This window comes from Phyllobates terribilis, unplaced genomic scaffold (genome assembly GCF_046119375.1).
Source record: "Phyllobates terribilis strain yellow unplaced genomic scaffold, ASM4611937v1 Scaffold_11__3_contigs__length_659146591, whole genome shotgun sequence".
Lineage (NCBI taxonomy): Eukaryota > Metazoa > Chordata > Amphibia > Anura > Dendrobatidae > Phyllobates > Phyllobates terribilis.
In genome coordinates this window covers 129,063,785-129,078,535 of record NW_027362771.1, presented here as the reverse complement: position 1 = coordinate 129,078,535, position 14,751 = coordinate 129,063,785, and the positions used below count along the sequence as shown (strand labels likewise).

The window sequence follows — 14,751 nt, the reverse complement described above, 5'->3', positions numbered from 1 at the left end:
TATTAGTCCATCTATACTGACATCCATCAGGTTGCAAACTGAATATAATTTTTTTCTGCATCTAGCTCTAAAAAAATATTTGGCCTTCTAGCAGTGTGTGGGACTTGTTCTATTAGTCCATCTATACTGACCTCCATCACGCTGCAAATTCAAAATAATTTTTTGTCTGCATCTAGCTCTGAAAAAATATTTGGCCTTCTAGCAGTGTGTGGGACTTTCTCTATTAGTCCATCTATACTGACCTCCATCAGGTTGCAAATTAAAAATAATTTTTATCTGCATCTACCTCTGAAAAAATATTTGGGCTTCTAGCTGTGTGTGGGACTTGTTCTATTACTCCATCTATACTGACCTCCATCAGGTTGCAAACTGAATATAATTTTTTTCTGCATCTAGCTCTGAAAAAATATTTGGCCTTCTAGCAGTGTGTGGGACTTTCTCTATTAGTCCATCTATACTGACCTCCATCAGGTTGCAAATTAAAAATATTTTTTATCTGCATCTACCTCTGAAAAAATATTTGGGCTTCTAGCTGTGTGTGGGACTTGTTCTATTAGTCCATCTATACTGACCTCCATCAGGTTGCAAACTGAATATAATTTTTTTCTGCATCTAGCTCTGAAAAAATATTTGGCCTTCTAGCAGTGTGTGGGACTTTCTCTATTAGTCCATCTATACTGACCTCCATCAGGTTGCAAATTAAAAATAATTTTTATCTGCATCTAGCTCTGAAAAAATATTTGGCCTTCTGGCAGTGTGTGGGACTTTCTCTATTAGTCCATCTATACTGACCTCCATCAGGTTGCAAATTAAAAATAATTTATATCTGCATCTAGCTCTGAAAAAATATTTGGCCTTCTAGCAGTGTGTGGGACTTTCTCTATTAGTCCATCTATACTGACCTCCATCAGGTTGCAAATTAAAAATAATTTTTTGTCTGCATCTAGCTCTGAAAAAATATTTGGCCTTCTAGCAGTGTGTGGGACTTTCTCTATTAGTCCATCTATACTGACCTCCATCAGGTTGCAAACTGAATATATTTTTTTTCTGCATCTACCTCTGAAAAAATATTGGGCTTCTAGCTGTGTGTGGGACATGTTCTATTAATCCATCTATACAGACCTCCATCAGGTTGCAAACTGAATATAATTTTTTTCTGCATCTACCTCTGAAAAAATATTTGGGCTTCTAGCTGTGTGTGGGACTTGTTCAATTAGTCCATCTATACTGAACTCCATCAGGTTGCAAACTGAATATCATTTTTTTCTGCATCTAGCTCTGAAAAAATATTTGGCCTTCTAGCAGTGTGTGGGAATTTCTCTACTAGTCCATCTATACTGACCTCCATCAGGTTGCAAATTAAAAATAATTTCTATCTGCATCTAGCTCTGAAAAAATATTTGGCCTTCTAGCAGTGTGTGGGACTTTCTCTGTTAGTCCATCTATACTGACCTCCATCAGGTTGCAAATTAAAAATAATTTTTTGTCTGCATCTAGCTCTGAAAAAATATTTGGCCTTCTAGCAGTGTGTGGGACTTTCTCTATTAGTCCATCTATACTGACCTCCATCAGGTTGCAAACTGAATATATTTTTTTTCTGCATCTACCTCTGAAAAAATATTGGGCTTCTAGCTGTGTGTGGGACTTGTTCTATTAATCCATCTATACAGACCTCCATCAGGTTGCAAACTGAATATAATTTTTTTCTGCATCTACCTCTGAAAAAATATTTGGGCTTCTAGCTGTGTGTGGGACTTGCTCTATTAGTCCATCTATACTGACCTCCATCAGGTTGCAAACTGAATATAATTTTTTTCTGCATCTAGCTCTGAAAAAATATTTGGCCTTCTAGCAGTGTGTGGGACTTTCTCTATTAGTCCATCTATACTGACCTCCATCAGGTTGCAAATTCAAAATAATTTTTTGTCTGCATCTAGCTCTGAAAAAATATTTGGCCTTCTAGCAGTGTGTGGGACTTTCTCTATTAGTCCATCTATACTGACCTCCATCAGGCTGCAAATTAAAAATAATTTTTATCTGCATCTACCTCTGAAAAAATATTTGGCCTTCTAGCTGTGTGTGGGACTTGTTCTATTAGTCCATCTATACTGACCTCCATCAGGTTGCAAACTGAATATAATTTTTTTCTGCATCTAGCTCTGAAAAAATATTTGGCCTTCTAGCAATGTGTGGGACTTTCTCTATTAGTCCATCTATACTGACCTCCATCAGGTTGCAAATTAAAAATAATTTATATCTGCATCTAGCTCTGAAAAAATATTTGGCCTTCTAGCAGTGTGTGGGACTTTCTCTATTAGTCCATCTATACTGACCTCCATCAGGTTGCAAATTGAATATAATTCTTTTCTGCATCTAGCTCTGAAAAAATATTTGGGCTTCTAGCAGTTTGTGGGACTTGTTCTATTAGTCCATCTATACTGACCTCCATCAGGTTGCAAGCTGAATATAATTTTTTTCTGCATCTAGCTCTGAAAAAATATTTGGCCTTCTAGCAGTGTGTGGGACTTGTTCTATTAGTCCATCTATACTGACCTCCATCACGCTGCAAATTCAAAATAATTTTTTGTCTGCATCTAGCTCTGAAAAAATATTTGGCCTTCTAGCAGTGTGTGGGACTTTCTCTATTAGTCCATCTATACTGACCTCCATCAGGTTGCAAATTAAAAATTATTTTTATCTGCATCTACCTCTGAAAAATTATTTGGGCTTCTAGCTGTGTGTGGGACTTGTTCTATTAGTCCATCTATACTGACCTCCATCAGGTTGCAAACTGAATATAATTTTTTTCTGCATCTAGCTCTGAAAAAATATTTGGCCTTCTAGCAGCGTGTGGGACTTTCTCTATTAGTCCATCTATACTGACCTCCATCAGGTTGCAAATTAAAAATAATTTTTATCTGCATCTACCTCTGAAAAAATATTTGGGCTTCTAGCTGTGTGTGGGACTTGTTCTATTAGTCCATCTATACTGACCTCCATCAGGTTGCAAACTGAATATAATTTTTTTCTGCATCTAGCTCTGAAAAAATATTTGGCCTTCTAGCAGTGTGTGGGACTTTCTCTATTAGTCCATCTATACTGACCTCCATCAGGTTGCAAATTAAAAATAATTTTTATCTGCATCTAGCTCTGAAAAAATATTTGGCCTTCTAGCAGTGTGTGGGACTTTCTCTATTAGTCCATCTATACTGACCTCCATCAGGTTGCAAATTAAAAATAATTTATATATGCATCTAGCTCTGAAAAAATATTTGGCCTTCTAGCAGTGTGTGGGACTTTCTCTATTAGTCCATCTATACTGACCTCCATCAGGTTGCAAATTAAAAATAATTTTTTGTCTGCATCTAGCTCTGAAAAAATATTTGGCCTTCTAGCAGTGTGTGGGACTTTCTCTATTAGTCCATCTATACTGACCTCCATCAGGTTGCAAACTGAATATATTTTATTTCTGCATCTACCTCTGAAAAAATATTGGGCTTCTAGCTGTGTGTGGGACTTGTTCTATTAATCCATCTATACAGACCTCCATCAGGTTGCAAACTCAATATAATTTTTTTCTGCATCTACCTCTGAAAAAATATTTGGGCTTCTAGCTGTGTGTGGGACTTGTTCTATTAGTCCATCTATACTGAACTCCATCAGGTTGCAAACTGAATATAATTTTTTTCTGCATCTAGCTCTGAAAAAATATTTGGCCTTCTAGCAGTGTGTGGGACTTTCTCTACTAGTCCATCTATACTGACCTCCATCAGGTTGCAAATTAAAAATAATTTATATCTGCATCTAGCTCTGAAAAAATATTTGGCCTTCTAGCAGTGTGTGGGACTTTCTCTATTAGTCCATCTATACTGACCTCCATCAGGTTGCAAATTAAAAATAATTTTTTGTCTGCATCTAGCTCTGAAAAAATATTTGGCCTTCTAGCAGTGTGTGGGACTTTCTCTATTAGTCCATCTATACTGACCTCCATCAGGTTGCAAACTGAATATATTTTTTTTCTGCATCTACCTCTGAAAAAATATTGGGCTTCTAGCTGTGTGTGGGACTTGCTCTATTAATCCATCTATACAGACCTCCATCAGGTTGCAAACTGAATATAATTTTTTTCTGCATCTACCTCTGAAAAATTATTTGGGCTTCTAGCTGTGTGTGGGACTTGTTCTATTAGTCCATCTATACTGACCTCCATCAGGTTGCAAACTGAACATAATTTTTTTCTGCATCTAGCTCTGAAAAAATATTTGGCCTTCTAGCAGTGTGTGGGACTTTCTCAATTAGTCCATCTATACTGACCTCCATCAGGTTGCAAATTCAAAATAATTTTTTGTCTGCATCTAGCTCTGAAAAAATATTTGGCCTTCTAGCAGTGTGTGGGACTTTCTCTATTAGTCCAATCGCCGGGGCAATGTCACACACGTGCCTTGTATGGCTCACGTGTTGAACCTGGTTGTCCAGCAATTTTTAGCCCACTATCCCAGACTAGATGGCCTTCTGCAGAGGGCACGGTCGCTGTGTGCTCACTTCCGCCGTTCGCATCCCGCAGCTCAGCGACTTACATCTCTACAGAAGTCATTGGGCCTGCCACTTCACCGGCTAAAATGCGATGTGCCTAGATCAGGGACCTATGCACCCTTCTGCACAGTTTTGAAATGGCGACGAAGATGTTTAATGCTGACGATGCCATTATCAGCATGACTATTCCGGTGATTTACATGCTGGAGCACATGTTAAACAGAATTCGGAGTCAGGTGGTGGCACAAGAGGAGGTGGAGGAAGTAGAGGAGGAGGAGTTGTATGCGGAAGGGCTAACATCTGCAAGGTCCAGACGGTCGGCAGCACCAAGGCGGCAGGCATGTGAGGGTGGGGGAGATGGTTTTACCAGGGCGCATGGTAGCAGCCAAACTAGTGAGGAAGGTGCAGGAGCCCAGGAAGAAGTGGAGGACGAACTGATGGAAGACTCATCAGATGAGGGAGACCTTGATCACATTTCTGTTGTGCGAGGTTGGGGGGAGAGGACAGAGGAAGGAAGCATGATTGTTACCTCGCCACCAACACAACAGGGACTTGGTGCTCCTGGATGCGCAACACACATGAGTGCCTTCTTGCTGCACTACCTGCAACATGACCCTCGAATTGTGAGAATTAGAAATAATCCTGACTACTGGGTTGCCACACTGTTAGATCCCCGGTACAAAAGTAAATTTGCAGAAATTTTTCCTGCCATAGAAAGGGATGCACGCATGCAGGAGTATCAGCAGAGACTGTTGCAGAATCTTACATGTGCTTTTCCACAAAACACCAGTGGTGCACGTAGTGAATCTCACAGTTCCAACTTGCCAACCGTGGGACCGTCAAGTGTTCAGCACTCAAACCGTAACAGAACCACAGTATCTGCTGGTAACATCAATTTTGCGGAATCATTTCACCACTTTTTTAGCCCATCCTTTGCAAGGCCACAGGAGACAAGAAGTCTGACACATAGTCAATGCCTAGAGACGATGGTACAGGAGCATCTCCAAGTAAACATTGAAGCCATGACTGTGTCACTGGACCCTTGCTCTTTTTGGGCTTCCAATCTGGATAAATGGCCGGAGCTAGCCACTTACGCCTTGGAGATCTTGTCATGCCCCGCAGCCAGCGTTCTGTCTGAACGTGTGTTCAGCGCTGCTGGTGGTGTGCTGACAGATAAGCGCACGCGGCTCTCCACTGATAATGTAGACAGACTCACGTTCATAAAGATGAACAAATCATGGATCCGAAACGACTTTTCTACCCCTGTGTCATCCTGGGGAGAGTAAAAGCTTGATGATTGGTTAAAATCACCCTACCAACCGTTTTAAGCTTTCAAATTACTAATCATGTTTATCTGTATCTTGGCTGGAAAATAATTTGGGCTTTGTAGCAGTGTGCAGCACTGATTCTATTAGGCCATCTATAATAAGCTCCACCAGATTTAAAATTACTAATCATGTTTATTTGTATCTTGACTAGAAAATAATTTGGGCTTTGTAGCAGTGTGCAGCACTGATCCTATTAGGCCATCTATACTAAGCTCCACCAGATTTAAAATTAATAATAATTTTTAGCTGCATCTAGCCCGGAAAATAATTTTGGGGCTCCGAGATGCGCAAGACACATAAGTGCCTTCTTGCTGCACTACCTGCAACATGACCCTCATATTGTCAGAATTCGAAGTAATCATGACTACTGGGTTGCCACACTCTTAGATCCCCCAAACTTTTCGATCAACCTTTTCATTTTAATAAAGACCAAAAAAATGGTCATTTTTGAAATTATAAGCATTAGCAGGTTATTAGAAACTGAAATCAAACAGTTTTCAACTCAAAACTTTATTCTAGGTGATGTTACATTTTCACATAGGACCCCTTGTTCGAAAGGAGCTTCTGAACTCTCTCGTCCATTGAATTTGTCAGGTTTTGGATGGTTTCTGCTTCAATTGTTTTGCATGAGGACAGAATACCCTCCCAGAGCTGTTGCTTAGATGTGAACTGCCTCCCGCCATCATAGACACTCCTTTTGATGATGCTCCAGAGGTTCTGAATGGGGTAGAGGTCAGGGGAGCATGGGGGTCACACCATAAGTTTGTCCCCTTTTATGCCCATATCAGCCAGAGATGCAGATGTTATATGTGCAGCATGAGATGGTGCATTATCATGCAAAAAAATTATCTTGCTGTGAAATACACGGTTCTTCTTCTTGAACCATGGCAGGAAGTGCTGTTTGAGAAAATCCACATACATTATGGAGTTCATCTTTAGCGCCTTCAGGGATCCTAAAGGGGCCGACAATCTCTCTCCCCATGATTCCAGCCCAAAACATTACTCCACCTCCTCCTTGTTGGCGCTGTAGCCGTGTTTGCGTGGGGTGTCCATCAACCAGCCATCCTCCACTCCATCCATCTGGACCATCGAGCGCTGCACGGCACTCATCCGTGAACAAAACAGTTTTGAAATCAGTCTTCATGTAATGTTTGGCCCACTGGAGCCGTTTCTGCTTGTGTGAAGTGGATAGAGGAGGTCGACAGGATGGCGTATGCACAGGAGTCAGTGATGCAGTCCAGGGCCTTTACTCACAGTTCTTATTATCCAGACCACGTCTGCAGGTAACGGCTGCCCACGTCGTACTGTGCTCACCAGGTGAGGGGCTCAGACAACTCCCAGATAACTTTGGAGCGCTTCACAGGACCCCCTTTGTGTGTCCTTTGTCTGGCCTTTCTTACCAACCCTTCTGTCCGGCTGCCTCGGGCCTCCTCTTGGTAAACTTGGCGCCAGTTTCTCTGACCCTATGTGGTGCCTTCCTAGCGGGTGTAGCGAGGGGCTGCGCCACATAAAATGTCACAGCCTCCGGTTTCTAGCTGAGGGTCGTTTCCTGCCTCCACTAGTTTCGGGGACCGGTCTCCCCCTTTGGCCTGACCCCTCCATGCAGGTGGATTCGGGCGTGCGGTGGCGACTCGCCCGTCCGCACCCCTGGGATCCCTTCATTCCTCGTTCCTGGAGCCTTCTCCGCTCCTCTTCCTTCCTTCTCCCTCTTCCAGGCCTGGGCCTCTGTTACTAGGCCCGCCTCCGGAGCAGAGCTCATGCAGAGCCCCTGCTCCCTGCCACTTCTGCTCAGACTTCTCTGCACTGAACTAAGATGGTGACCACCTTTTATACTCCCTTCTCAATGCACCCAGGAACTGCTTCCTCCCTGCTCCTGCACTACAGGGTTCCCCTTCCTCAGTGTTCCCTCCCCCCACTCCAGCCAGGGACAGGGACTGTCGTGCCCATCTCAGAGGCATATTGGTCGCCCTGCCCCACGGCAATGTGGTGTAATGCATGCAGGTGTCGGGTCCTGATCCACACTCCATCCTTACCTGAGAGTGAGATATCACACCTCTGGGTGAGGTGCAATACCTCTGTAGCAACCGAGCCCTCAGGGTGCTACAGTTCCATTTATCTTCAGCCTAGGTGACGTATTGCGATACAGGGCCGTGATTTTGGCTATAAAAGGGTCCCCTAGACCCCTACCCCAAGCTTTTTAAGAGAATCATATATGGCGTGCCAGGAGACTCTATGGAATGCTTTCTCAGCATCCAACGAGAGTATCTAATTACAAATTTTTAACTGCATCTAGCCCAGGAAATACTTTGTGCCTAGTAGCAGTGTCTGCTAGTCAGCGGATTATCCCGGCTGTTAAGCAAGCTACACCACCTGTAGTTTGGACACTTAATTTTTTCAAAGGAAATGCTTTGGGACCACGGGATACTCAGTGAAGAGCATCAGGAGGCACCCCAAGGCATAGGGGCTGGGACTGGCAGTAGGATGCCTTGCGGTGGACAGCCGAGCTCGATCCTTATAAAAGCTTTTTAACTGCAGCAGCTTTAGTGGACGCTACTGGAGCTGGAATTACGCGGCTGCTGGCATGAGACTTGCCCTCCAATAGATCCTTGTAAATGGATTTAAAGTGTATTCACTCAAATTAGAGAGACAATTTAAATTAAAAAGCTTAGAGCTGCCTCCACCACAGGGGGGCTCGCTCGACCCACCAGCGGACAGGCACCAGTATTGGGAGAGGGGGGCTGGCCGTCAGGGTTCACCGCGGCTCTGGCACAAACCCGGCGACACGGAGGTGGCACGGGCAGGAGCGGACTGAACGTGTCGGCTTCTCACTTTTTGGATTTTAGAAGGGCATGACATGCCTATATCTGTGTCTCCCCCTCCTTTTACTCCTCCACCTCTTTTCTTTTCGCATGACTATATGTACTTGTCACTTTTCCATGTGTTAGTTGTGTCTTCTGAGCAGTTTGTCAGCTTTTGGACACCTTTGAAGGTGTTTTCTATGTGTTTCTATGTGTTTTTGTTTGCCTGCCATTGGTTTTAACGGTGTTCGAAGGTGTTCGATGAACAGTTCGACGAACAGTTCGGCGAACACACGGGTGTTCGACGAACCGAACCGAACTCGAACACTACGGGGGTGGCTCAACACTATTCTTCAGTGACCAGTTCAAAGACAGAAAGTGAGCTAGATGAAGTGAAGGAGGGAAGAGAATGCATGATATTAGGGGACTAGGAGAAACTTTCCTGTCGGATATGGTCTATTTTTTCATTGAAATAATTTTTTTTTGTTCAGAAAATCAGATGCGTTTAACTGCCTAAGCAAAGTGGATATGATTTCATGAAAACTTCAGACCACTGAGCATCTACAGACACTGTTGAACTGTGTATTTTTTGGTGTGTGTAAAAAATGCAGTTGTGTTTTTAGGGAAGAATCAAAGCTTTTCTGTGCAAAAAACAATAAAACACTGCTGTCACCAAAAATGCATCAAATAAATGGGAAAATCCATTAAAAAAACAGTAAAAACTCATCAATCACAGAAAATTGTTATGATGTTGACATCTTCAAGTTACACGTGGGAAAAAAACAGCATTTACACTACATGTGAACATGGGCTAAAAGTCTTCGCTGTACAATGTATTTCAATACATAGCTCATGGGAAGATGTGTTATATTTGGATTATTAATTAAAGTGTACAACTGATAAGTGTATGTATACTATATTTGCCTATAAAATGGATGTTGCATAGCAGCTGAAATGCAACATTTATAACTATTTTCATTGCTTATCTATATATCTTTCATGTAAAAAAATGTATTGACCAAGATAGAATACCAATTACATGCTCTAATCTTTATATTTAAGCATACCAGTGATGGTTGTAGAAGTTTCAGTACATCTCACCGTTCCATTCAAACACTGGCTAGCAATAAAAGAAAAACATCATTAATTCTGGAATACTCCAGTGTCACGCAAAACATTAAAGATGAAGGTTTCCCCATTTTGTCAAATCATATATAAACTAAACATCTTAAACAAACCTCACAATATCCCAATTCACAGGACATGTTAAAGCCCCAACCATAATCCTCTTGAAAATGCCTATAAAACATTACAGGACTGCCCCCTTTCATTAGCATAAGCACTGGCCATCTTGCATTTTGCGGGACAATCCAGTGAAAAAAAGGATTGTTAAGAGCTTTGTCTTAAAATTGATCTCTAATTTTTCCAACTATCAGAATAAAAGCATGCTCTTATCCTAAGATTAAAACTGCTTTTGGTGCACATACCAGTCTAATAAGCCTAGGAACTGTCTCAACTCTCATACTCTACAACTCAACATTCACTCTTTTTAAGCAAGCAGTTCCATTTCATTAGCTTTCTACCAGCACTATAGCTGTTGGATCTTACTTTTACTTACATTCCAGCATGCATTGTTCCTGCCTGCCCTGATCTAAAAGTCCAATTCTCTGTTATGTCTGTATGCATTTTCACAGACAGAAGAGCTGGTGTAGAAAGGCAAAGACCCTCCCCCACATGCTATAAACTGTCCCCACGTCTCTGCTATTAGGTCAGTGTCAGTGGACACAGAAGAGAGAAATCTAGTGGCTGGCACTTTGGAGTGATTTTTTTTGGGGGGGGGGGGGGGCTGAATATGCCATTTTGGGTAAATAAAGTATTTTATTAGTCATTTCATTAACCATCAGATGACCAGATCTGTCCCAAATCATTAATAATATTTAAATTATATAAAATTTATCTTACCAAGAGCCAGATTGTCTTAAGATCATTTCCCCTGGATGATAGATTCTGCCCTTATAATAACAGCGACAGCTGGATCTAAGCAGAGATAAAAATGAATATAAGTCAATTCAATTCTCTTTGAATTTCTTCCTTATTAATACAGGAAAAGGATAAGCTCTTAGCATGGAACATATCTACACCATCAATAGCACCTATAATAAATTTCTATCCATATTATAATGTTCATTTAAATACTGAATAGTAGAAATCCCAGACAAAAGTGCTGTGAAATTGAACCTGTCAATCAAGTATGGTGTGAGGGCTTAGTGATATGCAATCATGTAAGATTATCATCCGAGATAGTTGTTGTAATCTGCTTATGTATATATTGTGATATGAATGCAGTCACAAACTCACAAAAGTTCTGTAATAAGCAGTGAGTGGTGATTACAACCTATGTGAAATTCTGTTTTGTTATGGAGGTCATTTTTTGCAGGCTTTCTGCTCCAAAGTATGATCTGCTCTAGAGTGAAGAATTGCTTCCATTGAATTTTTTTTTTTATTGCATTTATTTTGTGCAGTCAGAACATCTACATAGCTTTCCCATTGCTGTCCTACATAAGAGTTATTTATCTTTTGGGCACCAATGAGATTCTATAATGGGTCCCCACCAGTGTCAGACTGGGGTACCAAGAGCCTACCAATAACATTGTTTCAGGGGGCTCACTCCTCAGCTACTTGTAAATATTATGGGCCCGGGATAGAGGATATTATGTGGATTTCAGCTGCTCTTTTATGTAGTATTTTTCGGACTATAATACGCACTTTTTTCCTCCAAAATTTTGGAGGAAAGTGGGGGGTGCGTCTTATAGTCCGAATACTATATACCTGTATATACTGTGGCTCTGCGTGGTAGGAGGTGTGGGGGAGCAGCAGCGGGGGATCAGCGGGGTACAAGAGGCAGCAGCCGTCTGCTGCAGCCTAGGCTGTGCCCGCTACCAAAGAAAATGAATATTCCCTGCTCCCCACGCCCATGGGCATGGAGAGCAATGAATATTCAATTTTCTTAATCTCCGGCACACTGGAGCCACAGCGCGGCTCCTGCTGCCACTCTGCGGTCTGTGTGCCCGCTATTATAGCTCATGATTATTCCCTACAACCCACTCCCATGGGTTGTAGTGAATATTTATGGTCTTTAATAGCAGGCACACTGACCGCAGAGTGGCAGCAGGAGCCGCGCTGCGGTACAGTGTTCCGGCTAATGAAGAGACTGAATGGTCACTGCGCCCCATGCACAGAGTCCCAGCGTGGGGAGCAGTGACTATTCCAGCACTGTGTCTCACACTGTATGAGGGCGCATGGCAGGTACGCCATGCGCGGCTCACACAGTGAGAGTGTCGGCAGCAGAGCGGGACAGCGCTGGAGGAGAGAGGAGGTGAGTATGAGTGTTTATTTATTTTTTCTGTAGGCAGCGATAGGGGCTCAGAGGGTGCCATGCATACCAGGATGGGGGCTCAGAGGGTGCCATGCATACCAGGATGGGGGGCTCAAAGGGTGCCATGCATACCAGGATGGGAGCTCAGAGGGTGCCATGCATACCAGGATGGGGGCTCAGAGGGTGTCATGCATACCAGGATGGGGCTCAGAGGGTGCCATGCATACCAGGATGGGGGCTCTGAGGGTGTCATGCATACAAGGATGGGGGCTCAAGGGGTGCCATGCATACCAGGATGGGGGCTCAGAGGGTGCCATGCATACCAGGATGGGGGCTCAAGGGGTGCCATGCATACCAGGATGGAGGCTCAAGGGGTGCCATGCATACCAGGATGGGGGCTCAGAGGGTGCCATGCATACCAGGATGGGGGCTCAGAGGGTGCCATGCACACCAGGATGGTAGCTCAGAGGGTGCTATGCACACCAGGATGGGGGCTCAAGGGGTGCCATGTGACGCGCCCCCTGGGCCATATTCTTTAGGGGAATACCCGGAGCCGGATCAGATGGGGGTTGTAGTCTTCCGAGTGGCTGTGACCCGGTCCGTGCCCAGGGTGTCAAACTCAGTTGTATGTGGCAGTCCTACAGATGTTATTAAGTTCTTAATGTCGACTACGCCACCCGTTGTATTGCGGTCACTATGGCCGCTGCTGCAGCAGGGTCCGCTGAGGCTGATGGTGTAGGTGCAGCTTTTGATGGTATAACCCCCAACGGGTGGGGTATAGCCTCAGGGGGTCAGGTGCAGAGGATGGGGGTTGTGGTGGTGCAGCGTAGATGTAAAATGAAGACAGAGTCGGGTTGTGCAGTTTAGGGTATTTACTCACTGCTGATGTTCCGGTCACTCCAGCTTCAAGTGACCACCCGAGCCGTGCTGCGTCCACCAGGTCCTGGATCCAGCCAACCCCCAAGCAAGTCCGGAGCGTGACCCTGAGCTCTCCTTCTATCCTGTCTTCTGGCCGTCCCCACCAGGGATCTACCTAGGTCCAGCTCCCTCGGGCCTTCGGTTGGGAGACCCTTGGCCTTGGGTTCCCTGACCCTACATGTGGTTTGCCTTCAGGGTAGATGTGGTTGGTGATCGTGGCAGATCAATCCTGCCCACGACCTCCGGTTCCTGGCTAAGGTGTGCTGTAGCCTCTGCCAGCTTGGGATCCGGTACCCAGTTGCCAACTCTTCACCCGCTGATGGACTTTGGGTTCTCAGAGTTCCTTTTCTGTTTCCCCCTCTGGGTCTTTCTTGCTCCACTCTCACTCTCTCTGGGGCTTCTCTGCTCCTCTTCCTGACTCTGACAGACTGACCCTGTTCTTTGATGGTGCCCACCTTATATACACCCTCTATGTGTGAGCTCAGGTGACCAGCACCCAATGAGCTCCTATCTTTACCCAGGCTGCTCCCCCTATCTGCCCCTACACTACTTGGGATGTACCACCCCCCTCCCACTCCAGCCAGGAACAGACTCGGTCGTACCTGCACATTTCTAAGTGGGAGTACCGTCGGTCTGCTCCTCGGAAATGGGATGTGTGTAGTGCATGCAGCCTACCGAGCTCAGTTCCAGACTCCATCCTTACCCGGGAGTGGAATATCACACCTCTGGGTTGAGGTGCAATACCCCTGTAGCAGCCGAATCCTCAGGGTGCTACATTCCCCCCTGGTAAATCACAGCACGTCCTCAGGCTGTAAGACAAAACATCCACAAACATACATTTTTTTTCATAAACATAAACATAATAAAACATCATATAAAAACTTTTCATATAACATTCTCTCTTCTTTTTCTGGTTCCTCCTCCGGACACTGTGCAACGTGTGTCCGGGAAAAGTGCGACAGTCTCTTAGAAAAATGGTTTTCCTATAAAACCGGTAGGGGGCGCTTTAGGACGCGCAACTATTTACAAGGGAAGGTGGCCGCTCTCAGTCCTCGGCCAGGTAATGGGAATAGGGATGACCGCTCTCAGTCCTCGGTCAGTGGGATTAAAGGGATAAACGGGTAAACAGTTCACACATGCTGGTCCCAACGGGGACTATATTAGCAACAGTAACAGTTTCAGTTCACGGTGCCCCGACGGGCAACTATATACAGCTTCTGCTTCGCTGTACTTAACGACGGCGTCCTCCTGCTCTTGCTTTATGGTTACCTTTGGCTTCAGACCCGTCCGGGTCCTCTTGTTCTTCCTCCTCACACCGCAGCTCTTCCTCCGTCAGACGATGCACATGGAGGGCGTAGGGTCCTTTGGCACACTTGTGCCGGGTGAAGGTGACCTCGTCTCCGATGTAAAGGTCACAACCTCTGTGTCCCTCCAGTAGGTGGGACTCAACGTCTCTCCTCGTCACGAAGACGTCGCCTAGGGTGCGGTGGTCTCGGATGAAGCCCCACCCATGCTGCATGTTAAACTTTATCACAGTCCCGGCGGTGCGGGGACTATGCGCTGCACGGTGGTCTCTCCTGGCCCGGCTCTTCTGCTCCGCGCTCCTTATTTGAGCTTGCTGTTCCCGGACCCGCCTCTCTCTCCGCTCCCTCTCGAAGACCTCGAGCTGCTGCCGGCAGCACTCTGCACGCTCCCCTGCAGCTGCCCGAGTCTCCTGAGTGAACCCCATGAGGTCTTCTCCTGTGGGGTCCCACTCAAACTGGGTCTCTTCTAGCGGGGGCGAGATCCTTTTTACGGG

At 44.7% G+C, this 14,751-nt stretch overlaps 1 protein-coding gene across 1 annotated transcript in view; it reads right to left on the bottom strand.

Annotated features, from left to right (window-relative positions):
* OTOGL (otogelin like) overlaps positions 1-14,751 on the bottom strand; it is a 346,660-nt gene that overhangs the window by 211,040 nt on the left and 120,869 nt on the right. Inside the window, exons 21-22 of the mRNA XM_073651595.1 lie at positions 10,622-10,696; positions 9,727-9,779 (exon numbers count right to left, since the gene is read on the bottom strand). Of these exons, the coding sequence (XP_073507696.1) occupies positions 9,727-9,779; positions 10,622-10,696 (128 nt within the window). The remainder of the gene's footprint in view (positions 1-9,726; positions 9,780-10,621; positions 10,697-14,751) is intronic.